General features: G+C 39.3%; 4 protein-coding genes across 15 annotated transcripts; 3 read left to right on the top strand and 1 right to left on the bottom strand.

Moving 5' to 3' along the window:
• The first annotated feature begins 225 nt into the window (after positions 1–225).
• csde1 (cold shock domain containing E1, RNA-binding) lies at positions 226–13,118 on the top strand. 11 transcript variants are annotated; one of them, XM_056772688.1, is made up of 24 exons: positions 226–316; positions 1,929–2,644; positions 3,231–3,551; positions 4,570–4,743; positions 5,313–5,511; positions 5,756–5,922; positions 7,118–7,204; positions 7,280–7,377; positions 7,454–7,532; positions 7,650–7,778; positions 8,014–8,139; positions 8,242–8,457; positions 8,536–8,676; positions 8,886–9,059; positions 9,347–9,358; positions 9,641–9,655; positions 10,055–10,162; positions 10,321–10,496; positions 10,586–10,698; positions 10,783–10,902; positions 11,057–11,235; positions 11,324–11,487; positions 11,562–11,694; positions 12,335–13,118. In XM_056772688.1, exons 3-24 carry the CDS (start codon positions 3,426–3,428, stop codon positions 12,380–12,382), a joined length of 2,784 nt encoding a protein of 927 aa, XP_056628666.1. In that variant the 5' UTR covers positions 226–316; positions 1,929–2,644; positions 3,231–3,425; the 3' UTR covers positions 12,383–13,118. The 11 variants fall into 11 exon arrangements, with proteins under 11 accessions (XP_056628666.1, XP_056628660.1, XP_056628665.1 ...); XM_056772682.1 differs by having other exon boundaries at positions 3,268–3,551; positions 10,586–10,902; XM_056772687.1 differs by having other exon boundaries at positions 5,756–5,865; positions 10,586–10,902.
• A 325-nt stretch (positions 13,119–13,443) lies between these two features.
• rassf11 (Ras association domain family member 11) lies at positions 13,444–16,008 on the bottom strand. 2 transcript variants are annotated; one of them, XM_056772695.1, is made up of 3 exons: positions 15,877–16,008; positions 15,454–15,557; positions 13,444–15,369 (listed from the first exon to the last, which is right to left on the bottom strand). In XM_056772695.1, exons 2-3 carry the CDS (start codon positions 15,554–15,556, stop codon positions 14,033–14,035), a joined length of 1,440 nt encoding a protein of 479 aa, XP_056628673.1. In that variant the 5' UTR covers position 15,557; positions 15,877–16,008; the 3' UTR covers positions 13,444–14,032. The 2 variants fall into 2 exon arrangements, with proteins under 2 accessions (XP_056628673.1, XP_056628672.1); XM_056772694.1 differs by lacking the exon at positions 15,877–16,008 and having other exon boundaries at positions 15,454–15,608.
• Positions 16,009–17,895: 1,887 nt separating this feature from the next.
• On the top strand, positions 17,896–20,536 carry apex2 (APEX nuclease (apurinic/apyrimidinic endonuclease) 2). The gene is given in 7 exon segments (XM_056729476.1): positions 17,896–18,059; positions 18,202–18,285; positions 18,518–18,595; positions 18,598–18,697; positions 18,832–18,975; positions 19,159–19,228; positions 19,312–20,536. Coding segments are annotated over 7 exon segments (1,689 nt in total). The 5' UTR covers positions 17,896–17,944; the 3' UTR covers positions 20,410–20,536.
• A 229-nt stretch (positions 20,537–20,765) lies between these two features.
• Positions 20,766–25,254, top strand: lrif1 (ligand dependent nuclear receptor interacting factor 1). The gene is made up of 4 exons (XM_056730094.1): positions 20,766–20,901; positions 21,554–23,288; positions 23,365–23,595; positions 23,870–25,254. Exons 1-4 carry the CDS (start codon positions 20,894–20,896, stop codon positions 24,875–24,877), a joined length of 2,982 nt encoding a protein of 993 aa, XP_056586072.1. The 5' UTR covers positions 20,766–20,893; the 3' UTR covers positions 24,878–25,254.
• The last annotated feature ends 210 nt before the right edge of the window (positions 25,255–25,464 follow it).

Genomic DNA, 25,464 nt, shown 5'->3' with positions numbered 1-25,464 from the left:
AAAATCAAAAATATTGACACTATATTTACTTCATAGTATTAATATATGAATCTGTGTCCATTAAGGTGTGATTGTCTGTATAAATACTTCAATATCCTTCATTGCACATTAATGCCATAAAAGAAAACTGCTCTTGGGGCTCCGTATGCAACCATCATAAGCCATTTAATCATACACTATGCAAAACGTGACCCCTAACCTAGTTGCGTGTATCCCCACAGCGCCTGAAATATCGCGCGACTTCGCATAGCCCCTCACTACGTAATGTGCCGTGCTGCTTATGGCGGCGCTGGTGACAGTGCTGAAAGCTGTTGGGGTGAGTTTTTCTTTAAAATGCAAAGTTAATGTTACCGTTTCGCACAGTTATGTGGCGTGTGAAGTTTTAACGGTTACTTTTATGTCAGTGTCTATAAACATTGTTTATTTTAACTGCTTAACGGTTTAGGGTGGGGACAGCGTTTCCTCTGCGTGCGTTGTAGCGTGTTAGCATGCTAGTCAAGGCTTTAGGCACCATTACTTGATTTGTGGCGAATATTGAATTTAAACCCCCAAACCTATATAACTAGGTTTCTCCTTGTCCCGTCGTGAGAAATTTGGATTAACCGTTTACATAAACGTGAGAGAACGTGCCACACTCGCGGCTCGGCCCAGTGTGACCCGACAGTCGCTGTGTGTCTTTTGTTGTCGGGTTGAGTGATTATTTAAAGCCCACCGGCTGCATCAGATTCTGAACCGTTTCACAAACACACACTTGTTTGACTTGATTCGAGTTAAACTGTTTCCTGGCAATGAGTCTCGCACGAAACCGTACGTTAAGTCAATTATTGTGACTTAACGTTACTGTCTTTAAAGTAGTGACTTAATACTGATTCTGGTTGCGTTTAAAATGCTCCGTAACGTTTTCATTTTTGCCGTTATGTCAGACCTCGCAACGTTTTGTAAGAAAGGATTCGCGACCAGTCACTTGGTGAGAGTTAAACACAGTTTAACAAATACAGTCCGAGTGAAACTATACACAGTATCGTCTGGCTTCTCTGAAGTGACACTACCCGTGATTTTCTCTCTGGATGAGCTCCAGATGGATCCGCTCCCAGCTGTTGCTCAAGCGCTGTTGCGTCATTTCAGTTTCATGTCCTCATTTTGTCTCGCAGGAAAATGTCTACGGCGTGCTCTTGACTACACGAGATTGTCCTTTGCACTGCCTTCATCACTTAAAAGAATAGTTCGCCCTTAAATGAAAATGACTATAATTTACCCATTCCATCCTAGTTGTACCTTTACCTCATTTTATAAGCCAAACAAAGAGCTATGTTGAATAATATCTTTGCTTTTCCTAGCTTTGCAATACTCTTGCTGTACTGACAAAAAGTAGTGTACTTTAAATGTGAGAAATAGTGAGGTGCTATACACACAATTCATGTATAAAAAAGCTAGGATATGTATCTAGTCGTATGTAAAATGGGATCCCTATGATTTTGAATAGGCCCGTTAAATAAGATGTTATCGTCCCTGCATTCAATCTATGAAAGCAAGCAATGAACTAGGCTGACCTATATAGAAGTTCCTTCCCTCTATCTCATGTGTAATGGAGTGGGAGACCTGAATGGTTGTCATGCTGGATATCTGCAGTTGTTGACTACTTGAATATAATGTATTCCATAAATACTACTGTTGGTTCTCGCTGAGGCTTGTTGATCCTCAGCTTGTTTGTTCGGTCAGCTGCCCTTGTTGCTATTGCACGAGGCCTTTGAGAAATGTTATTTTTAGGCATGTGTATCAACAGCAAAATAACATTGAGTATTAACCTACATTGGTGGCACACGATTGGTGTACATGGGTAGAATATTCCTCCCCTAAATTTACTTTAGGGTCAGTATTTTTAATAGGGAATTAATGTGTGATCTGATGTTTTGTTTCTTTCCCGGCAGTATGAAGTGAAACAGATTTGATTTTGTACCATCTGAAACCTACTTCAAGTTCAGATCATCGATCGGTCAGAAGAAACATCAACAAAATTAACCAACATCCCCGAAACGACCCAACGGTACGACAACTCTGAAGACGACAAAGACGAAGAACTGCACTGCGACAAAGAGAAAACCAGAACAACAAGAAACAACCAAACCAGCAAACCAAAGATTTAAGAAACAGAACCAGGCCGCAACAAACGTAGCAACCAGCCATCAACGTTATCGGCGAAGGCGAGACCTGATCTGAGACAAGAAGTTTGTGCCTACTCAACAGCTTTGATCAAGCACACGTCCCAACGCTGCACCAAGCCCTCTTCATCCTCCCTTCACCTGTTCCTTCTCTGGGGTGCGGAGAGGGCTGCTGTCTGCTAGTCTTTTTTCATTTTTGACCTTTTTTCTGTCAATTGCAGACCGAATCCCTCCCTCCTTCATTTCCCCCACACTTCTGTGTTTCCGTTCACGTTTCCAAAAGCAGTGTTTCGGCGACTGCACTTGCCTTTTATTCAGTTTTTTTGTTTTGGCTTTTTTGCAACTTTTGTAATTAAACGTGTGCTAGGAAGCTAAAGCTTACAGGTGTGTGTGTGTGTGAGCGTGTGTGTAAGCAGAGTCTAAAGCATCGTTTAAGTGATTTGATTGGTCCAAATCATTACAGCCTTCCAAGACAACAGAACAAGGTAAGTCTTTTTTTTTTTGAGTAATGAAAAATCCTTATTAATGAAGTTTTAACTGCTTTGTCAAATTCATAAGTGACTTATTCTTTATTCAAGCATCTGTGTCTCATCCAACTCAATTTGTTTAATAGTTTAGCGGTAGCAAGTTGGAGATAAAGTTGCTTTCCATTTTTATTGGTTGTGATTGACATCTAGATGGTTCCTACTAAGGCAGCATACTTATAGAGCTGTGGATTCATACATCATAAAATGATGTTGGAATTTTGTGATACTATAACCTTGATATCATTGTTTTTAATATTGAGCAAGGTCATGTCAAAGTTACATCGATTTTAATGATTGAAATCAAGCTCTAATCTTATAAGTTTGAATCTCAAACACAGAGTCATATCTCTGTATGTGATTACATCTCAAGTGCAGTAACTTGGTCAGTTAAATCTATACAAAACTCCAGATATGCATCTTCAGAGGAGAAGATTTCTCTTTTTGTCTGTTGAAGATTTCTCTTTGCATGTTGTCTGTAGGGTCCTCGCAAACCCATGACATGTGCTGCTTTGTTCAATGGCTCTTCTTGTTGCCTCTCCCACAGTTTTCACCCCCCTGCCCTCCTTTCTTCACCTTGGCAGAATTCCAGAGGTGTTTTGTTTGGTGTGTAACAAAGGAGAGGGGAAAGTGAAGGGACAAGCTGCCACACTTCATTGGAGTTTAAAAAGTCTAGACGCCAAAAACGTCCGTAATATCAATCCCAGGTGTAGTAGAATTGGCCACCGTTTATGGGAGAATTATGGGTAGTCCCTGGAAAGGTTTTGTCGAGTTTACCTTGCCGGCAACGCCACCTGCAGCATTCGTAAGTGCTGACCTGAACAGCACCTCGCCTGTGGGGCTCAGCCTGTCACCCTACGGCCGTTCCGTAAGTGCCTAGCCATCCACCTTACTCCGTCTGTCACGCCCCTCTCTGCGCTGTTCCTTCACTCCATCATCCTGATCAACAGGCTTAGAGGCTGGCCTCGATCACATGCCCTAGATACGGTCAGAGAGGGGGTAGGGCATGATATAAGGATGTTGCCATCGGAAGGCACTATATAACACTTTTGGATGTTTAAGAGTGTTAAAATGATTAAATCTTGACATTATTAAGTTATTTTCCTGTTTATCTTCAGAATTGCAAATAGCCGATCTTTGACTGTTTTTAGTGATGCATGGTAACTGAATTGGAAGTTGTTAGTCCCTTGCGTCTCAAATGGATGTGCACCTATAAGACTTCAGTGTGATCATTTTGAGTATATCAAAACCATTTATTGATGTGAAAGTCCTGTTTCTGTTGTTGTAGAAAGGCCCGGTGGTCGAGGCTGGTCGAGTCTGTTTCATCTAGACATTTGCTGTTACCATTTAGTCCATTTCTAGTCGCTTCATTAAACTAACACATCATTGTGTTTTCCTTGAGCATGTCTACCAGCACAGGCCAGTGAATAAGAGCTAAACCTGTTCGCTCCACCAACAAAACCGAGCAACAAAGCTATTCACACTTTTTTTCGCATGTAACTGAACAAAGGAAAACGAGCTCTAAACATTCATGTGCTCAGTGCTGAAATGTAACTGATATGTCATTCTGATTCTGGAATGAAGCAATGAAAGTTAAAGGTCGAGGTAGCGTGACAATGGATTGTATCCCATAGGAAAGATAATATTGATCTACTTTTAGTGGTTGCTGGTTGTAGATGTTTGAACCAATTTTTTATCCACTGGTTTGAAATCACCCCCTCTTCTTTGTTTGGGTTGATATTTTATTCCAACGACTTGTTAGGAATTGCCAGCACCTTAAAGAAATAAACCTGTATTCCTGTAGTTGCTGTGATGTGTGATTACAGAAAATTTACCTCCAGTATACTTGATGTTTTTAAGAGTATAATACCCACATTATCCCTCAGTGCCCCACCACCCCCTACCCTCACCTGAAGATGGAGGTCCCTGATGCCCCAGTCGCTGACCCCACCCCCTCCACCTCAAGTCAGCCGATCCCTCGCTCTGCCTCTGTCTCATGCCATACCTCCCGTGCTGCAGGGGGCAAAAAGCAAAAGCGAACGCCCCTGTACCAGCGATCTGTAAGTGGGCATGATGGGACAGCGTGTGCTCTAGTCCCTTTGTCCTAGTGTGTGCCGGGCCCAATTGTCCTCACTGGCAGAAAATACCTGACCCTGTAACAGCATGCTTTATAGGGTTGTGGTTAACAGATCTGACCACATGCCTGGTGACTTCACTTGGTGTGCTGTTTGATGTCCACAGAAAAATGTAGGTTTAGCCATGAATGTGTTGAGTTTGTGTGAGATCTAATATCTGACTGCATGAAATTAACATCTCGGTTTGGTATGAATTTGATGGAGATGGTGTTGTGTGAAGTGCTTTAGTGTTGTGCAGGTTCATTAGATGTAACCAACTCAAACTCAGACTTGAAATCGATGGTACTGGAGAGAGATGCTATCGATTTGTTCTTTTGTCAGGTGAATTTCTAAGAACATCTTTCCTTGTGTTAGCATGTTCAGTGGCCTAGTTGCAAATTTTTAAATGTCCCAATTTCATCCCATTTCCACACTTGTTGATGAGCAGTTGGATTTGTGGAAGCTTAATGTTAGATAAGTGCTGTTTTAAAATCATATCGCCGCTTTTCCCACAGATGAGTTTTGATCCCAGTCTGCTGCATAATAACGGCCATGGCGGCTTTGCCAACGGGACCGGCATGGCTATTCGTGAGACAGGCGTGGTGGAGAAGCTGCTGGCATCATATGGCTTCATTCAGTGCTCTGAGAGACAGGCCCGCCTCTTCTTTCACTGCTCGCAGTACAATGGCAACCTTCAGGAGCTTAAGATCGGAGGTATGAGCTGCACACCAGTCTCACACCATGTCTACACCGGATGCGACACGATACACGGCTTGTTCTAAAGGGATTGTCCCGTCATGTCGTGCTGCATCCAGTGTGTATGAAATGTACAATTCAAATTGGTTTCTGATGCCTTTTATCACGTCGCATCGATGTAGACACGTTGTCAGTCTCAATATTGCAGTGTCCTCGTGAAGCAGTTAACCTGTTGATGGTTGTTTGTCCCGCCCCTTTTTAGATGACGTGGAGTTTGAGGTGTCGTCTGATAGACGTACCGGCAAACCAATCGCGGTGAAGCTGGTAAAAATCAAGGCAGAAATGTTGCCAGAAGAGCGAATCTCTGGGCAGGTGGGGCCTGACTTGCACGCCTCTCCTTTAACTGTGCTGCATGGTTTTATTCATCCAGTTAAGGAACACATTTTACTTTCGTGTTTTATCGTCTTTGTCCCATTAATGTCTGTTGTTGTTGTTGGAGTTTCAAGCTCATTTTTAATCCATACTGACCAGGCAAACAGAAACCATGTGAAGGAATTCCATTAATGCATTTGGCAGACGCTTTTATCCAAAGTAACTCGCATTGTATTATACATTTGTTTCTGACTATGTGCTATCCCATTGGATTGAACCCATGACATCGGCAATGCTAGTGCCAGTGCCATGCTTTAACCACTGAGCCACAGGATTAATTGACAGGAGATGCACTTTGCTCAGCTTAAATTAATTTGAATCTAATACGGTTTGTTGTGGGTTTACAATGAGCTTGGTTGTCTTTGTTTTTTGTTGTCTTGTTGGGGGGATATTCATCTTCATTTACTAAGCAGTTATAAGAGGGAAAAATCTTAGTTTGTTTTGTTTAACTGTTCAACATTCTTATATTAAGATTAATTGTAAGACTGGTGTCTTGAGCACTGATGTACAGTCAAACCCATAATTTTTCAGACACCAGAAATAGTTAATTTTTTAATTGTGGGTGCAGGAGACTGTAGTTTATTTATGGAAGTGAGTGTAGAAAAATTAGTTAACTGTAAAGTGTTATATCCCGAAATTCTTCATACAGTGGATTAACAGTAAAATTTATAAAATTTTGGGACCAAATTATTCAGACACTTTGACCTGACCATGTTTTGGTTAACTGTTTTTCTTCAATTGCTAATTCAGACTTTTTACACCACAGACTGAAAAAAATAAAGCGTTCCTTGGTCATTGGTTGTCCTAAATAGGCATTAGCTAATTTTGTGCATAACTTTAACTGCTGACAGCTATTCAACCTACATACCTTTCTATCAAAGTTGTCAATATGAATTTGTTTGGACACAGTTTAACTCTGAGTTCTTGGCATATTTTATTACTATTTTCTTAACTAAAGTGAGTATACTATGATAATGTGAGAAATGTTAAAGGTGTCTGAATAAATGTTGGTTTGACTGCAAGTCAAGTCTTAAGTTTTAGAGTTAGAGGTGTTGCTAATGTTTCACTTTCTCCAGAGAACATCTTTGTTGAGGAACCTTTTCTGTAGGACATTAGCATTGTTAGGTGATTCTGTCTCTTACCATTTCAGTCTCTAACCTCGTCTGTCTGTCTGCACGTTCACTTTATTTAGGTAGTGTCGGCTATCCCTTCTCACCTGGATGGGAAGTCTGCACCTGGCCAGGTGCCCACAGGCAGCGTGTGCTACGAGAGGAATGGGGTGTGTGTTTTTCCTTTGCATGTCAAGTTTTTTTTGTAATATTCCCTCTCATGACTATTTGTTATCACCTTACAGGAAGTGTTTTACTTGACTTACACCCCTGATGATGTGGAAGGAAACATTACTTTAGATACTGGAGATAAAGTCAGCTTTTACATGGAGACCAACAAGCAGTACGTTGATCCATAATGTCTGTTCTATGTAAATCGTGGAAGCAGACAATAACCAAATTGTATTCTTTTGTTTCAGTACTGGGGCTGTTAGTGCCCATAACATTGTGTTGAAGAATAAACAGTCAAGATGCCAGGGAGTGGTTTGTGCTACCAAGGTACGAGTCATGTGTAAAGATCTGTTAATGAAGAAAAGATTACAAGCATCAGAGCTGAGCCAACAAACTGATCTCGGGTCACAAACACTTTTTATATTCTTCTGTTGTGTCTTGCAGGAGGCCTTTGGATTCATTGAGCGAGGAGATGTGGTTAAGGAGATTTTCTTCCACTACAGTGAGTTTAAAGGAGATCTGGAGGCCTTGCAGGCTGGAGATGATGTGGAATTCACCATCAAGGAGAGAAACGTAAGCATCCTTGTGTGCATTTTTGCTATCTAAAAGCACTCAATGAAACAATCTTCATTCCTCACAGATATCCTTCACAATAACAATGAATTCATAAAAATGATTTGCATATTTTCTGAAGTTGCTGTAATAGTGCATCCTTTGTCACCGGTCATGTCACTGGTTTTGCTTTAATTTTAAAACTTTGTCTTTTGAAACGGTCTCAAAAAGAAGTTTGTTTTTGTCTTTCTTACAGGGAAAGGAAGTGGCTACTGATGTGAGACTGTTGCCTCAGGGAACTGTGATATTTGAGGACATCAGTATTGAAACCTTCGAAGGCACTGTCACCAAGATTATTCCCAAGGCTCCCAGCAAGAATCAGGTTTGTTTAAGCTTTGTTTACGAGATAATGTTCCCATATAGTTGTGATTATTTTGGAATGTTTAAATCCATTAAACCTGAATATGGCGTTTGTATTGCTCAGAATGATCCTTTGCCTGGGAGAATCAGTGCCAGAATTAATTTCACTGACAAAGATCTGCTATTTGGGGAGAAGGACACCAAGTCTAAAGTGACGCTGCTGGAGGGTGACCACGTCCAGTTCAATATTTCCACCGATCGCAGAGATAAACTGGAGAGAGCGACAAACATCGAAATCCTCCCTGACGCCTTCCATTTCACCAAGGAGAGCCGCGAAATGGTACGACTGGAAAACATTTAGTCCTGTTTGTCTTTCTGTCTGGCTTCTTTCTAATGTTTTGCCTGTCTCTTTCTGCAGGGTGTGATAGCTGCCATGCGCGACGGTTTCGGCTTCATCAAGTGTGTGGACCGTGATGCTCGAATGTTCTTTCATTTCAGTGAGGTTCTGGAGGAGAGCCAGCTGCACATTTCTGATGAAGTGGAGTTCACCGTTGTTCCTGTGAGTTCCTAAACATCACAAACTGTTTTAACTTGTCCATTTTATTTTCAACTCGACACGTTTCTCATTTTACTTTGACATTTGGTTTAGTTTAGACTCATTGAAAATTGTTCTTATTCAATTAAAACGCTGAGCAGTTGGCTTCTAGTACATTAGTTAAATTTAAATTACAGTAATGTAGTTTTATTACACCACCCTGCTTTCACCAGGACATGCTGTCAGCTCAGAGGAATCATGCCGTGCGGATCAAAAAGCTACCCAAGGGCACAGTGTCATTCCACACTCAGTCTGAGCTGCGTTTTGCAGGGGTTTTGGAGAAAGAAGCTGTGGCTGCCACCACTGGCACCAACAAGAACTCCAGCCCCAGCAAGGGCAAAGAGAAGGTGTGTTAGCTTTGCAGATTTACTAGACATTTCTTCATATGTACCAATGATAAAAGAAAACTCTGGTGCCAAAGAGTAAGTTTCCTATAAATTAAATTGGACACAGGAGCTTGCTATTTCTTCCTTCCATGAACAAATTCTACATTCTGCATCTTAACTCAACTTCATGTGAATGTGGAACATTGCAGTAGAGCTTTAAGGTGTAATAACAAAATGCTACTTTAGGTTTTCTGACATTCTTTCCTATCTCTCCTCTCTTGTTTTTGAACCACGCTCCTCTTTATTAGAAAAAGGACAAGGTAGGCTGCTATACTGCATGCTGCCTCTCCTCCAAAAGCGTAGGCTTTATTAATATAAGTTTATTGAAGAGGAGTGTTTAACTTTTGTTGAAGTGGCATGTTTGTAAAGCGTCTGTGGTTTAGCCTGATGTCATTATTTTGCTAGTGTTTAATTTTCTTTAACTTGCCTTTTGCCTGCTAATTGAGTGGTCAAAATTCAATGCAGATATTATCTGCAATTCAAACACATGTGCCCTGATTAGAAACCACAGATGTGTCTAATCTATTTTCTTTATTTTTAAGGCTAAAGTTGAAAAGGTCAGTTTGATGTGTTAAGGCCTTTTGGCATTGATATATCCGCTTTAAAATCATACACATTAACCTCATAACCATGCCAACTTGATGTTTGCGGTTTTTGCGTCTTTACCTATTGTGTAAATGCACACGTCTCCATGCTTGTTCCACAAGGTTTGGTTTGCAGAATTTAGTGCTGAGACAAATGCTTGTTCACTTGTGGTTCTTCAAGTATTTGCAGTCTCATGCATCACATTTAACAACATGCTGCCTTGTTGATGATCAGTAGACTGGCATCTAACACTACACATGAATGTGTTTGTATACAGCTAGGGATGTTTGGTATACTGAAAATCAATCTAAAATCTTGAACGAAATAACATTTGGTATATGAGTAAATGTGAGCCTGTGTGTTTTCAACAGGAAGCAGAGGAAGGCTTGATTGTGTATGAAGAAGATGGGGTAAAGAACACTATTCCCTACCATGTTAAAGACCTGGAGGGAGGCATTTACCCACAGCTTGGAGACAAGGTACTTTGGATTGGAACAGTGTGTCTCTTTGAAATTTTGAACACCCCTTAAAAATGATGAGAATTTTGCAGCACTTAAAGATGTAAATTGGTGTTGCCCAAATGTGAACGCAGCAGTGTGATCATTTGAGTGATCCGTAAACCCTATATTTCCACTAGCTGGAGTTCTCAATCAGTGAGGTGAAACGCACCGGACAACAAAGTGCTGTATCCATCAAGGTCCTTAATCGTGCTGTCGGCACCAAAAGGCTTCTGGGATACATAGCCACACTGAAGGATAACTTTGGCTTCATAGAGACAGCCAATCATGATCAGGAGATATTCTTTCACTACAGGTAATGGATGTTTCTCATTGATGGATTTACCTCATCTTATTATTTTGGTGTTTTTTTGTTTTAAGTTGTATTCTGTAATGTGTTCACAGTGAGGTGTGTGGAGATTTGGATGATATGGACTTGGGAGATTCAGTGGAATATATGCTGTCCAAAGGCAAAGGAAACAAAATCAGTGCTGAGAAGGTCGCCAAAGTTGCTGATGGTATGTTTCTTTTTTTTTGCTACTTTGGAAAGTCACTTTACATGAGGTATTTTTTAAATATTTTGTTGAATTTTTGTGTAATAGCGAATGGAGTCGGAGAGGATATCAGTAATACAGTGTTCCTTGGGAAAGTGATTCGACCCCTGCGCAGTGTGGACCCTTCTCAGACTGAGTATCAAGGCCTGATTGAGATCACAGAGGATGGTGAGTGATGCACCTTTCAAATGAGAACGGATTTTACCAACAATCTCTAGTCCTTAGTCTGCATGGATATTTTATTAGTCTCTGGTTTTAACCCCTTATTAGAAGTTGTACTATTTTCACTCAAAAAGATGTTCTCTGATCAATCTTTTTCCAGATTCCAGTAAGGGTCCGAGTTATCCGTTTGGCATTGTTGGAATGGGCAATAAAGGCGACTGCCTGCAAAAGGGTGAGATGGTGAAGTTCCAGGAGTGTACAGTTCCCCAGACAGGACAAAAAATGGCCTGCAACATTATGCCTCAGCGCAGAGCTCTGGTAGAATGTGTCAAAGATCAGGTATGTGTAAAATTCAATGTTAACGCTGATGTTGATTCTAGTGCAATAAAGACACCAGCTGAATATGATCTGAATTTTGTGTCCTCAGTTTGGTTTCATCACATATGAAGTTGGAGAAAGCAAGAAGCTGTTTTTCCATGTAAAGGAGGTGCAGGACGGTTTGGAACTGCAGGCCGGTGATGAAGTGGAATTTTCTGTTATATTCAACCAACGCACAGGCAAATGTAGTGCCTGCAATGTTCGCAGAGTCAGGTGGGTGCCATTTTGTTTGTTAATGTTCAGTAGATTGTAGGTTCACTTAATCTAACAGTGTAATGTTATTCCAGTGAGGGTCCCAAACCAGTAGCAACACCTCGACCTGACAGACTGGTCAATCGCTTGAAGAGCATCACTCTGGATGATACCAATGCCCCCCGTCTGGTTATTATCAGACAACCGCGTGGCCCCGACAATTCAAAGGTAAATGCCTTTTATGTTAAGGTTTTTGTGCACTACATACACAAGCCAGGCAAAGACTAGGTCTACTCTGATAATTAAGATGAAAAATAAACTGAATTATTAATGAAGCCAATAAAATAATCCCCAGAAACAGAGTTAAATGCAACAGTTGTTTTTAGATTTTATGATGACAAAGGAAATCGCAGTCTACTCGGATTGAACCCACACACATAACCATTGCTTTGAAGTTCTTCGTTCTGGACGTAGACTGCACATGCCGATAGCTAAAAGGAACTTATATAAAAGATAATTCATCCCACTAGCCGTAACCATTTTAAACATATCGTTTTAAAGTCTTCCAAATGTGTCGTAAAGGTCAGTTATGTGTTGTATAGGAACATGTGTGTTATGTGTTTTATTATGTGATATGTGGATATATTGTCAAAGATGAATTTACGTTAATGTAACAGAGAATGAAGTAAACTAACTAACTAATTACTAATTACCATCTGCAATATCATGCAGAATGTTTTCTACACAAAACTTTAATACATGCAATTTTAATGAATTATGTCTTTAGCTACCGGGTTCAAAACAAGAGTAATGATTTACAAAAACACAATTTTATACCCGTTCTCATTGAGTTGTTTTGTTCACACAGGGTTTCAATGTAGAGAGAAAATCTCGCCAGCCTGGTGTTACTGACTGAGTACTGTTCACCCCCCCTCCTCCTGAGCGTGGAGGAACACCTCGAGAAGAAAAGCAATCATAGAGCAACTGAGAAAAGGATTTGTGTGTGCCTCTCCGACCCATAATTTCTCTCCGCCACATTCATAATTCACATTAAGATGTACATCAAGACTTGAAACTTGGCACGCACACACACAAGTTCCTTTCTCTGTCCTTTACCATGCTCAAGAAAAGTCTCTTTTGTCTCCATTGTGTGTATGATGTTCCTGTGCGGTTGTTATTTGGAGAAAAGCCCCACATGTTGTATGAAAGTGTGTTTGTGGTATTCATCACTTGTTGGGTAAAAGAAAACCTGAAAGGGTATGATAGTTATGCAGAGGATGAGAGGGGAAAAGGGTTTGCAGTTGTCACACCTGTTTGGGTTGGGGTGTGGGGACTGTTTGACCCGTTTTCATTTCTGCTGATGTTGATATGCCTGGAATTCTGCACCTGCTACCGTGTGAGTGGCTTGTTGTTTTAGAATAGCTTTTCTTGTCTGTGTTTTGACTTGCGTTCTGTACTCTTCCTGTATCACTTGAATCATTTTCCTTATGTTGAGTTCCTCACCCAGCCGATGCTGACATATTTCTGTGCTCTTATGGGTGAGAAATAAACTAGGTTGCTTTCACTCTTTTTCCACACCCGATTCCATTTCTAGAGTAGCTTTTAATATGACATGAATCTGAAAAAGAAAATAAATGACTCTGGGCTCAGAACTTGTGTTTGGTTTTTTTGATTGTGAAATTTTGACTAAGTTGGCTTTTTCCCTTAAGGCGCGGTTTTAAATTTCTGATTTCGCAAGTTCAGCTTGTATTTTCGGGCAAGTGCAGAATTCCTAATGGCATCTTGTAGCCTACAGTTCTTTATAAATAGTTTTTTCCTCTTTGCACATGTACTTTCCCTCTCTTTTCTTTGGATTTCTGTGTAATGTCTGCTAATGAGTAAATCCATAAAAAGGTGCCTAAAAACAAGCAAAACACAAAATTAAGAAACTCTATCCCTAAACGACCACCATGTTATAAATCATGGTGACTTTCCCCAAAATAGAGAACACTGTTGTTTATCCCCATACCTGTGGGTTGAAATACACCCTTGTCTTATCTGCTTTTACTTGGGTGATTTTTTTGAAAACCTGAACACGAGCAAATCTATGTAACTTTGCAAATGTGGGGAAACGTAACTAGTATCATTAAAATGAGTGAGAATTCATTTAAGTGGATCGAGATTATTTGCAGTGCTTCTTATGACACATGAAGCTGTTGCTGTCATGAATATTCTCTGGAGCACTCTGGGTTTGTGTAAATCTCAAGGTTCTCCTGTATACTTTTGTTAACGGTCTTGAATGAAACAATTGAAATAAACATTTTATGAGAATCAATAATGTATTATATTTCATTTTTTTAACAGCAATATATAGGACTTTAATGTTTTCATCATGGTTAAAATTGTGGTGTTAAACATAATTACTTTGTCAAGCAACTAATCGCATTTACATGTGTCTGTGTTCTGTGCTTTTTATGTTTAGTACAAAATGAATATGCACAGTACACAGACAAATATTATTTAGATGCAAACTTATATTCTGGATGTGTTTAATCGTTTGACAGCCCTTGAATGTACACAGACTTGCTCAAACTCTAGTGCTTCCAATGTGGATGGTGATTTCAGAGCGGTGTATCTTAGGTTTAGTCCCTGTTGTCTGATTCTGAGACCATCGTGTCCACCACTCCCTCAAGTCTGCTGGTCCACTCAGTGGAGGATGTGATATCTGATTTGCAGAAACAAACACATACGGTACGTTGGAGTTCAGTGTTGTGACCACCCTCTTTGCTTCACCATTTCCTTGCGATGTGTCCACGCAGCTCTCCGTTTGTTTGACGCTTTGCTCCATGTGCTGCAATTCAGGATATGATGAGTCCGTTTGTCCAGTAAGATTTTCATGATCAATTGGCTGCTGATCAAAATTTAGATCCATCGAAAGCAGTTTCTCTTTGTACTCCTTTATTTTGGCTTTGCATTTGTCTGCTTCCTCCTTAATCTGATAGAACTGCTGCTGCAGGTCTCTCTCAAAGCCTTCCTCTGCCTTCAGCTCGTTCAGCCAAAACTTGAGCTGTTCCTCATCCTCTGACTCTGAATTCTGTTTGGAGGCTTGTTGCTCCTCAAGTTCACGGATCTGCTGGTCGGTTGAACCGATTTTGATCTTTAGTTCTTGCAGACTAGCCTGTTGTTGGATGATCAGTTGTCGTGATGCTTCAATCTCCTCACTGTCAGTTTTATGACTGCTGCTCATCTGAACAACAGGAACTGATGGCTTGTCAGCTCTGATGGCCTTCAAATCCTTCTCCACGACGTCTTTTGCATCTTTCTCTCTTCTCTCCGATAAGTGACTCTCATCATTGCGTCTTCCACGGTTCCCAAGGCAACTGATTAAAGGCTGGTGCAATGCCACCCTATTTTTATCCTTTTTGTCCTTTCCCTGTGGTCCCCCAGAGGTTAGAGAGCTCTTGGTTGGTTTCAAAGATGTGCTATCTAAATGCCCATTTCCTTTATTGCCCTCCTTGTTTTTCCCCTTATCTCGTCCTGATTGGTGTTTGCTGCCTCTGCCCAAGTTTTCCAGCCAGCCCCATGCTTCCTCCATTAGCGTCAGCGACTTCCTCTTGGGTCTCTTTGGTTCCTCAGGGGGCGGCTCAGAGTGGAGGCAGAGATGTGACAGTGGTGGAAGACTCTGGCGGTGAAGGTCAAGTACTGCACTGCCTCTCCGTGCCCTCCCCGCTCCTGCTCGCCTCATTTGGGCCCAGGATAAAAATGATTCTTCCCCGAGGGATGGGCCGATGTGTTTCAAAATGAGCTGCACTTCTTTAGCCTGCTCACCATATTTCTCCAAAGACTCCAGAGGACATTCATCTGGAGTCACAGTACGCTCGTATTCTTTGAATTTCTCTTGCAGAGTATATCGCCCGGTACGACCTAAAAATGAGAAACATCAAAAGTGTAATTAATTGATGTTGATTGTTTTTTTTTGAATGTGGAAGAGATAAACGATTTACTTACCGAGTGCCTGTGCTAAAGCGATGACCACCTCCTGACATGTTGTGTTTTGAGTTACTCCACAAACAATACGCTGGACACCTTCAACATACACCTTTACCTCCATTCTGGAGGAAAAATACATAATTCATTTCAGGCTTCAGGCTATAAAAAAACAAACCTACCAAACTCACACAATCAATCATTTGTTGATTGTCCATTATTTACAGAAGTCTGTAATTTGATCTATAAACAATTAAATGTTGATTGTAATAAAAACATTTTAAAATGAAACAAAGCTATTTTATGTAGTTTATACTATCTTTATCAAATGTTGTATATTTTATCTGTGATAAATTTACAAAAATGTACTGTGCTACACTATTTCAGAAAGTTTACACTGACACATTTATGTACACTGATTGATTTTATAAAGTTGAATTGTACCTGTTATTCTGATGATTTCAAAATTCTATCAGATGAAACGGGACCTTTGGCAAAATCCTTGTATTTAGATCAGAGGCAGTTCTGTAAATGGAAAACTCTTCTTGTCATCCTTGAGTTAGCTGGACATGTTCAAACCCTTCCCCTTGGTAAACATTCAGATCAACACTGATAAGATTTCTACAGAAGCTGCTGTTTGTGTGGTGCATAATTTCCCCAAAACTAATTATTTTAAATGAGAATGTAAGAAAACATGTTTATATCTGCCTTAACACAAGGAAGATGAACATGTTTTTACCTCAAATTAAATCTTTTTTTTAATAAACCATTAACATTTAAAACAAATAAAAATGTTTATTCCTTTCGTGTAATATGACCATTCTAACATTTTAGTTTTAGTTTTTTCACTTATTTTTTATTTTTTCCAAAAAAATTATACATGGGATTCTAAATAAAAACAGAACGTACACAGCAAGTGTTTTATAGAAACGCAAAGATTTGGTTATGGGAACAGAGAATAGAGAAATAATACGGGGCGTCATGATAAAGATGCAGTTAGAATTTTGCCCTAGATTTTATTTTTTATTTGTATTTATTTATTGAACAATGATATACAGTGGATACATATACAAAAGGGAAATCACATATCAAACTAAATAATATTAAACAAAGACATCATACATATATGTATACAAATAATAAACAAATAAATAAAATGTAATAATTCAATAAAAATGGAGTGTCACATACAAAAATCAACAGGGAATACTCCAATTTGGCAAACAATCAGTAACTTTGTATTTGTGAAGGTGAAATACACAAATCTCATCCATTACCGTTGTCCCTGTCTCCGAGATCAAAAACAATATATTAACTACATCAAAAATAAAAAGCTTGTTGTAAGCATCAAAAAATAAGTGTCACAGTCACAACAACAAAAAATCACATTACCACAGTTTTGAATCACGGTCAAAAATACATGTGAAATTGTTTCAAGATTGGATTTAGAGAACGTGTATTGTGAATGTCCTATTTAAATTTAGAAAGTAAAGAATTAGAGGGGTAGTAATAAAGACTAATTTTAAAGTAGGTTTCATTCATTTAGTTTGGAACGTATTTATACCAGACCAGATTTGAATAGTAGTGTAAGAGCCATTTAGCTATTTGTTTGTTTTTGATGTTTCCAATAGGGGTCATCATTGCCTAATTGAAGCACCCTATAGGTGGGAACCTTCCCTCAGGTGATAGGTGTTGCTGGAGGGAAGGTGAACACAGGCTTTTTTTTTTTAAGTAAGTCTTTGTAAAGTTAAATGGCTGGTGGATTTATTGACTGTTTGCATGGATCATGCTTACATGGAAATGAAGACCAGTAACTGTAAAATAAATCTGCAACAATGAGCATTCTAACATCTTGTGTGGACATTCTTATTAAAAACAAGCAAAGCGTGCAAGTAATAAATACAAGCACCGTCCAGCATCCCTCAGCTGCCTCGAGCAAGACTTTGCGGCTTTACAAGTAGAAAGAAAAGCTTAATTAAATTTTCCCTTAAATATGATTTAAAATATCACAATTTTCAATGCTTACGGATGACAACTAAATTTCCTATTTTTTCCTAATTCAAGAATGACTAACCAACATATAATTTGGCTACTTTTGATACCTTGTAACTACAACATTTCCTTATCAAATATAACAATTTTGGGGAAACAGATTTAGTAACCCATTCAAAAACTCTAGATGTAGTATTCACTTCAAAGGTGGCTATGAATTCAGAAAATGAGTAGAAATTACCATAATCCTTTAACAAATCTTTATAAATGGAACACATTGTCAAACCAACTTTTTTATTAAAAAAAACATTCTGATTGTTCCATATAACACTCCTATGGGGGGACAAAATTGTCGCAAAAGCCGAGTTTACAAGCTTCCAGATCTTGCTTCCGATTTTATTAATATGAAGGATAGCAATTATGGGGCTTTTATTTTGAAAGTTTTTAGATTTCCTCCTCGAAGGTCAAAGGGCAAATGTATCGTCTGTTTATATCGGCCGAAGTTGTTTGACAGATAATCATGAAGATTGTAACATGGAACATAAATGGGATACGAACGTTCAAAAGTGGCATCAAGAAAATTCTGGATTCATTTGAAGCTGATATAATCTGCGTCCAAGAGACTAAAGTTACCCGTAAGTGTTGTAAACAAGCCCGGGATTTTCAATTGTCTCTGACGCTGTAATGAGTGTCTATTTATAATGTATTATAACATACAATATACACCTTTGACTACTGGATTATCTTGAACACTATATGCTTGTCTTTTTTTTTCAGGTGACCTGCTGGAGGAAAATACAGCGATTGTGGATGGCTACAATTCTTATTTTAGTTTTAGCCGAGGACGAAGTGGATACTCCGGTAAACCGATTTTTAGTATCATAGCATTAATTGCAAGTGTGTGTGTTGCTCTAACCAAAGTCAGTATAACAAGGGAATTTATTTAACACATGGCTGATTTCACTGCAGATATAGTTTATATTTTAAATAGTTTTAAGTCTTCTTCTTTTAGTCTTCTTAAGACCTCTGCAAAACTAATTAAAAACCTTGAAGTGATACATTTAATTAAAGTCTTAATTTTGACCATGGTCAGGTGTCGCAACATACTGTAAAGATAGTGCTACACCATTCCTGGCAGAGGAAGGATTGACAGGTCTGCTCATCACTCATGAGAGGCTGTCGGTTGCTATGGTGACCAGCTTGAGTTTTCAAGTGAAGAGTTGCTGGCCTTAGACAATGAGGGAAGGGCTGTCATCACCCAGCATCACTTCACGTATGTTTAAGGAATCGAAAGATCTTGTAATGTTACCATATTATTTAAGTACATTTTATTTTCACAAATGTTTTAAATAGACTCTTCTACTGTGCATTTGTTGATATCAATCTTTTGATGTTTTTTTTTCTCAGTGGTGCAGATGCACCTCAAACGTTGTCTGTGATTAATGTTTACTGTCCACGAGCTGATCCAGACAAACCTGAGAGAAAACAGTACAAGCTCCAGTTTTACAAGCTTCTCCAAAGCAGAGCTGAAGCCATCTTGCGCTCAGGAAGGTGAGAACGAAAGAACACAACTTGTGTCTTTTACTATTTATTAAAATTAAGCGCAAAATCTTTAAATAGACACAGTTATTTATTAGGTTTTAGTTGTTGTTGAGATATATTGCATTATTCTTCTCATTTAATCACATTATCATTCAAGATTCATGTTTTTTTTATCAATGCATCACTCTTCAGTCATGTAATCGTGTTGGGGGATGTGAACACCTCTCATCGACCCATAGACCACTGTGACCCAGAGGATGTGGTAAGTATATTGACCATGTTTCTTCATTATCCTCTCATGCTAAGATAATACAAACATAATCAAATTATTTCAATGTTATTTAGGATAACTTTGAGGGTAATCCTGGGAGAAAGTGGCTGGACCATTTCCTATCTGGAGCGATAGAAAATGGTGACAACGAAGATCAATTTGGGAATATCTCGCAGAAATCTGCCTCGGGTGGCAAGTTTGTTGACAGCTTTCGTCATTTCCACCCAAAGCGGTCTGATGCCTTCACCTGCTGGTCCACAATGACTGGTGCCAGACAGACCAACTATGGCACACGTATCGATTACATCTTCTCCAATCGCTTTCTGGTGGAGAACGTATTCACTGGAGTGGATATCATGCCAGAGGTAGAGGGATCTGATCACTGCCCTGTATGGGCACAACTTAGCTGTACCCTCCTGTCTAGTCCCAAGATTCCACCTCTATGCACACGTCACATGCCAGAATTTACTGGCAGACAGCAGAAACTTTCACGTTTTTTTGTCAAGGTTTCTGAAAAACAGAACATATCTAAAGGCTATAAAGAGAGTCTTCCTGGATCACAGGAGGCTGGGGAGATTAGGGAAAACTTGAATCCTGTGGTACAGGGGAACAATATTATAAAGAAGAGACCAGCAGATAAAGAAGCAGAGACGAAAGCACACAAAGCTAAAAAGAGCAAGCTGACAAAAACAGAAAGTAAACCCAAAGGTAACCTTTTAGCTTTTTTTAAGCCTAAACAAACACCGTTGAACCCTCCCAGTCTGGAATTAAACCCAGACCCAGGTAGTGAGAGCCCAGCGTGTCTAACCAATGCTAAACTGACTGATGACACACACTGCAATTCTACCCAGACCAAAAGCAGTGATGTGGCTTTGGACACATGTGTCTCCATGGTAACCGAGACAAAAAATCAGGATCAACAGGACAAGGAAACTGCACCTGTAGAGATGTGTAGGAAGGGCCCGTGTTCTAGTTTTTGGAAAGAGGTTTTGCGCGGACCCCCTCAGCCACCTCTCTGCAAGTCACACAATGAGCCCTGTGTGCTACGGACGGTAAAAAAGGCAGGACCTAATTTGGGCCGTCAGTTTTTTGTATGTGCCCGTCCTCAAGGCCACGCTACCAATCCTCAGGCCAGATGTAACTTTTTTGCCTGGGTTGATAAAGGGAAGTAGATTAAACAAAAAATCTTATGTGTACTGTGTTTAATAGTTTGTATTATATGTAGCTTTTATTTTAGAAATAAAATGGAATTAATCATTTTTACTGTTCAAATAAATAATAAAGAACATTGTTTTTCAACATGGGATCTGTGGTTAGTGTATTTTACCCTCCAACACTGAGTGTACACTGAGTTTCTTTCTGGTTCATATCTTTAATTTTCTTGGTAATTTAATTTGTAGGAAGACATTGTTCAGAGGCCATTTGTCCCATATTTGGTCAATATTAAAAATGCTTTATTCAACTAAGATATTTCTTGCCTATATGAAATATTCCAGCAAAAGCGTCTTTTAATTTGAAATATCTTACTTCCGGTTGCTGTACTTCACATATCGTCAAGAGAGCGGTCTTTAAATTGATGTAATAAAGCTGAAATTGGGCCCAAGAAACATCGGTCAAGCGTTAATTCCCGAGGTGTGATGTCTACGGATACTCGCGATGGAGGGGTACATTTTTCTGCTTGCTTTATAAACATTTTTAATCGTATTTTCGTTTGATCGTTGTTAGCTTCTCCAAGATGGCGCGCGTTTTGTATGTATTAGTCGCGAGATCTTCACTTACCTCAGAAAACGAACAAAATTATAACAAACATAAACAACAAAAGTTCGAGTTGTTCTGGAAAGATGCACAAAAATTACGAGTGATGCCGGTTCAGTTCAAGTTTTGTTTTGTCGATCTATGCTGAGAGTTTATGAATAATAACCGTATTTTTTTGCACAGGATCGGTAACCTAACGTTTACTATTTTACGTTTTTATCCGAGTGTGTTTTGTGTTCTTTCGTTAACTGTATATTAAAATTCATTTATTAAATTGTTATTAATGTTACATTTTTAAACACTGCATTAGTATACACATATTCACATATATAAACATGCATATGACTTATATTTGTGTTTCATAGTTACAATGTGGACACTCAGATTTCTGTTGGCAGTTAATGTCTTTTTCTGTGACAAAATAAAATATCAAATGAAAATATTGGATCATATTACTTAGCCCACTTGGCTACTTGTATATGCTTGTGTGTTATTTATTACAGATGAATTTCTGTTTAGTACTTATTTATTATTACTATGTCATTATACTTTTTTTTCTAGTGGAACTGGAGTCTATTACCAAGCAATGCCTGCAGTGGGACCAGACGGAAGAAATGTCATGAAGTTGATTCCTGTTCAGAAAGTGAATGGACAGTTCTTTCAGACAGTATTTAATACAGAAAAAGACAATGTGGATCTACAAGTGAAAGTCTGTTCAAACCCTGTTTTATCATCTGTTGCCTCCTCATCTCATTCACTGACTAGACTTCCATCCCTAAAGACTAGACTTCCATCCCTACAGCCTACAGCAGATGGACGATATGTCCTTAAAGCCCCACAGCAGGTCAACACCTTCTTTAACACACCAAAAGTTCCACACATTGGAACTATAAATCTACCCAGACCTTCAAAGCAGGTAGACATACCTTCTGCAAAACCCACAATTTCTCACAATTTTCCCCCTCAAACCAATGGACAGCCCATGGCAGTGGTCCAAAAGCTCCCTGTTACTGTGAAGTCGCCTGTTCTCCCAAATGGCCATTGCCTTCAGATCCCTTCCTATGCGCAAGTTAGGACTGTCCCAGCCTCTGCACTCCCACCATCCATCAAAAGCCAGATAATGAACTCGGTGAGCATCACCCCTGCAAACGAAAAACAACAGACGGTTGTTATGGTGTCTCCTGTGAATTCTGTGAAGCTAATCTCTGATCAACAAGCGTTTTTGCTTACAAAGCAAAGTCAAATACAGAAGACTATTTTTCCGCATCTGCCTGCACACACTGGGACAAGCTCACCTGTTTGTTCTCCAATAAATCCTAAAGCTAGTGAAAAAGTAAGCGCTCCAATTAAATGGGTGGTCCAAGAGGAATCTGGCACACCTGGTCCTTGCCTTGTACCTGCATCGTCAACACAACTGAACGCTACTGCCACAAAATCAGTCAAACATGTAGAATCGGTCAGCTTCGCAAATAATATTGTGGCGAGCAAATCCATTCAGTCTCAGATCAGCCCAGAACAGATCACCCCAGGCAAGGACAATGCTCTTGTCATGTGCAATGGAAAGGTGTACTTTGTGGCCAAGAAGAATTCTGAGATCGCCAAGGATGTGATGGTCAGCGAAGGTGGGAGAAAAGGGTTTCACAGCGTCTCTCCAGCCCTGCCCGCTAGCTCTGCTCTGGGATTAAACGCTTCTAAAGTTACAGAAGAGCTGGACCCTAAAATAAAAGCTAGTGAGATCATTGATCTTTGTGATGATGAGGAGGAGAGTTCCACGTGCCTGGGAGGTTCGCCTGGTAATTTACCAACACAAAGTCAAACAGAGGCGGACGACAGCAGTGAAGATTCCAACGTAATATTTGTATCATATATTCCACCAAAGTCAGAGAATCTTGGTGGTGACAAGGACACAAATTGTGCTTCTCAGAATAAAATAGATGACATAGCATGTGGACAGAAGGAAATAAATGTTGTCTCGCAAAATGACAGGGAAGAAGCAGAGCACACAGAGATGGAAATAGATGTTGGTCAAGAAAACACTGCTGCCAAAGAGAATGATGCTCAGATGGAGGAACAGGTCGAGGAATCTAGACCAGCTGAAACAAACTTAAGTTCTTCTAGTGAAAATGTAGGTATGGAGGGGGAAAAGCAATTGGAAAATGAAATTTCACCAGTCAGCATATTGGCAGATACAACAAGTGGTGATGGAGCAGCTCTTGGTGAAACCATCAATGAAAGGGAAGATGTGTCTGAACAGGTCCATAACGACTGTGTTCCAGCCACAGATAACACAGAAGAGGTATGTCTTATGATAAAAGCTTTAATACTAAATGCCATTAAATAAGTCATGTATTAATTTTTTTTTTCTATTAAAGACCTTTGAAAATCCAGCTCCTGGTCGGATGACCCAACATAAGAGTGATTCCCAGCTCAGAAAAGAATTCAGTGTCACTTCTGACGTAAGAATTTGTTTGCAAAAAATAAGATGGATTGAAAATTCATACCCACAAGCAGATAGGCTCATCATAAATAAACGAACCTTAGATGGTCTTCGTAAAGTGATCCAGGAATCACAGCTACAATCAAAAGTACAGAAGATGATGCAGGTGAGTTGCAAAATCCATTTCCTGATGAATCTAATAAAAATCTAATAATTTAAGGTATTAAGGTTTATAAAAAAGCAAAATCAGGAGTCAGGCTATATATTTAAATGTTTGTTGTTTATAAATCAAAATCTTTGCTTAACAGTTATCTGTTTTTTCTGGAGATACTGTCCTTTTCTCAAACAAAAAAGTGACAAAATCTTAAAAGAATTGTGGCTCAGAAGAGAATGTAAACGCATGAATTACTTAATTGAATTGTTTATTGATGTAATCGCAGGTGCCCCGCAAGAAGACAGAGGACAATGAATACCTGAAGGAAGTTAAAAGAAATAAGCTCGAGCAGGATGTGAAAGATGTACATCAAGATAATTCATCACTCAGTACTACTAATATTTCACCTGTCTCGGTTTTTCCCATGGAAAACAGTTTGATGTCACAGACTTTTCAAGATGTTTGCTCATCTATTCGTAATACTGGAGAAACAGTAGTATCTACAGCTAGTAAGGTTCATATACAATCTGAAACATCTAAAGATTGTTCTGCTGACACACATTGTCTTACTTCCTCATCTGAAAAAACACAAACCACTAGTCCCACCGCGTCCCCTCCTTCCGCATTAAGGAAGATACCAGTACGTTTGAAGAAAGGCAAGGTATGCACGGCCTGTCCCTGTGGGGCTGTGTTAGGGGCTACAGAGACAACCTCATCACTCCAACCACAAGGGACAGAATCTGCTACTGTCGAGTCACACAAAGAGACTAGAAAAAGCTGCTTGCATAAAACACAGAAGGAGAGCTGTCATTCAACGGGAGATCACATTTTTGTTAAGAAAGTGGGCAAGAAAAAGAAAAACAGCCCACGTAAAAAGAAATCTCTATCAAAGTCTTCATGTGGAAATTCACACAGCATCATTTCTCCTGATTGTTCAGTGAGTATTACAACATTGCTAAATGATTCTTCATCCAACCTGCAGGAGGGCAACAAGGAGATTGCTCTGTTCTCAAATGAATCTGAATGCAGTATTTTATCAAACATCCACTCACAGACTGAAACCTCAGAGCAAGACACCAGCCAGATGGAAGTAGCAGTAAATGACACCAGCGTGCCATCTTCTAGTAAACAGCAGGATTCCTCCCTAGACGAATTGCCAACCCAAGACTTATACTCAATGGAAGTGTTGGATGCTGAGGAGATAAAACGGCAAGAGAGAATCAAACGACTGAAAAATCTTCTGAGGCAAAAGGAGGCTGCGCTGGACAGAATGCGACATAGCATGAACATTTAGTCATATCTGTTTTTATTTCAAAGACTTTCACTGTACATTGGATTACAGTCGACTGTATAAGTAATGTATATAGTTTGCACAGCATCTTCATTTGATCTTAACTTTTACATTTTTAATATGTAAAGCAGATTGGAGTGTCATATTTTATTAAATTCTTGAGAACTTAAAAGTATATTAAGTTATGTTTGTCTTTTTAAGTTGTTTGCTGTATATTTAAGCAACACTAGATGTGATCTGTGTTCATGTCATCTTAATGATTGTATGATTGATTTTAGGTGCCTTTATTAATACTTAATTGTTCTGTAGTTTACTTTATAGCACTGCTATAGTCCACTTTTTAAGCTCAAGAAATAAAAGTCAGTCAATAAAATGCATAAAAATGGTTTTATTGTCTTATTTTGAAGGCATTTGAACATTAAACATTATATTTTATAATTGTGATATAATGGGTATATTGTTTTTTTGTAATCCACTACTTTTGTACTGTCTTTTCAAGATTAGTCCTGAAGAGGCGTAGATGCAACGTTTCAACAATAGCCAACATCTTTCTGTCCAGTTTTTACTGATAGGATTAGGTTTTTAAGGTG

The sequence above is a fragment of the Triplophysa dalaica genome, chromosome 18, assembly GCF_015846415.1.
Source record: "Triplophysa dalaica isolate WHDGS20190420 chromosome 18, ASM1584641v1, whole genome shotgun sequence".
In the NCBI taxonomy this organism is placed as follows: domain Eukaryota; kingdom Metazoa; phylum Chordata; class Actinopteri; order Cypriniformes; family Nemacheilidae; genus Triplophysa; species Triplophysa dalaica.
Note: the sequence above shows the minus strand (reverse complement) of the source record. Positions and strands in the feature narration are given on the sequence as shown.

Excerpts from the sequence above, each read along its gene's own strand:
- csde1 (XM_056772682.1), top strand. The coding sequence starts at position 3,426 with ATGGGTAGTCCCTGGAAAGGTTTTGTCGAGTTTACCTTGCCGGCAACG. Across the intron at positions 10,497-10,585 it reads GAGATATTCTTTCACTACAG|TGAGGTGTGTGGAGATTTGG; the intron begins GTAATGGATGTT and ends ATGTGTTCACAG. Across the intron at positions 11,695-12,334 it reads GTGGCCCCGACAATTCAAAG|GGTTTCAATGTAGAGAGAAA; the intron begins GTAAATGCCTTT and ends TTGTTCACACAG.
- rassf11 (XM_056772694.1), bottom strand. The coding sequence starts at position 15,574 with ATGTATTTTTCCTCCAGAATGGAGGTAAAGGTGTATGTTGAAGGTGTC. Across the intron at positions 15,370-15,453 it reads CGCTTTAGCACAGGCACTCG|GTCGTACCGGGCGATATACT; the intron begins GTAAGTAAATCG and ends TCTCATTTTTAG.
- lrif1 (XM_056730094.1), top strand. Across the intron at positions 23,289-23,364 it reads CCACAGATAACACAGAAGAG|ACCTTTGAAAATCCAGCTCC; the intron begins GTATGTCTTATG and ends TTTCTATTAAAG. Across the intron at positions 23,596-23,869 it reads AAGTACAGAAGATGATGCAG|GTGCCCCGCAAGAAGACAGA; the intron begins GTGAGTTGCAAA and ends ATGTAATCGCAG.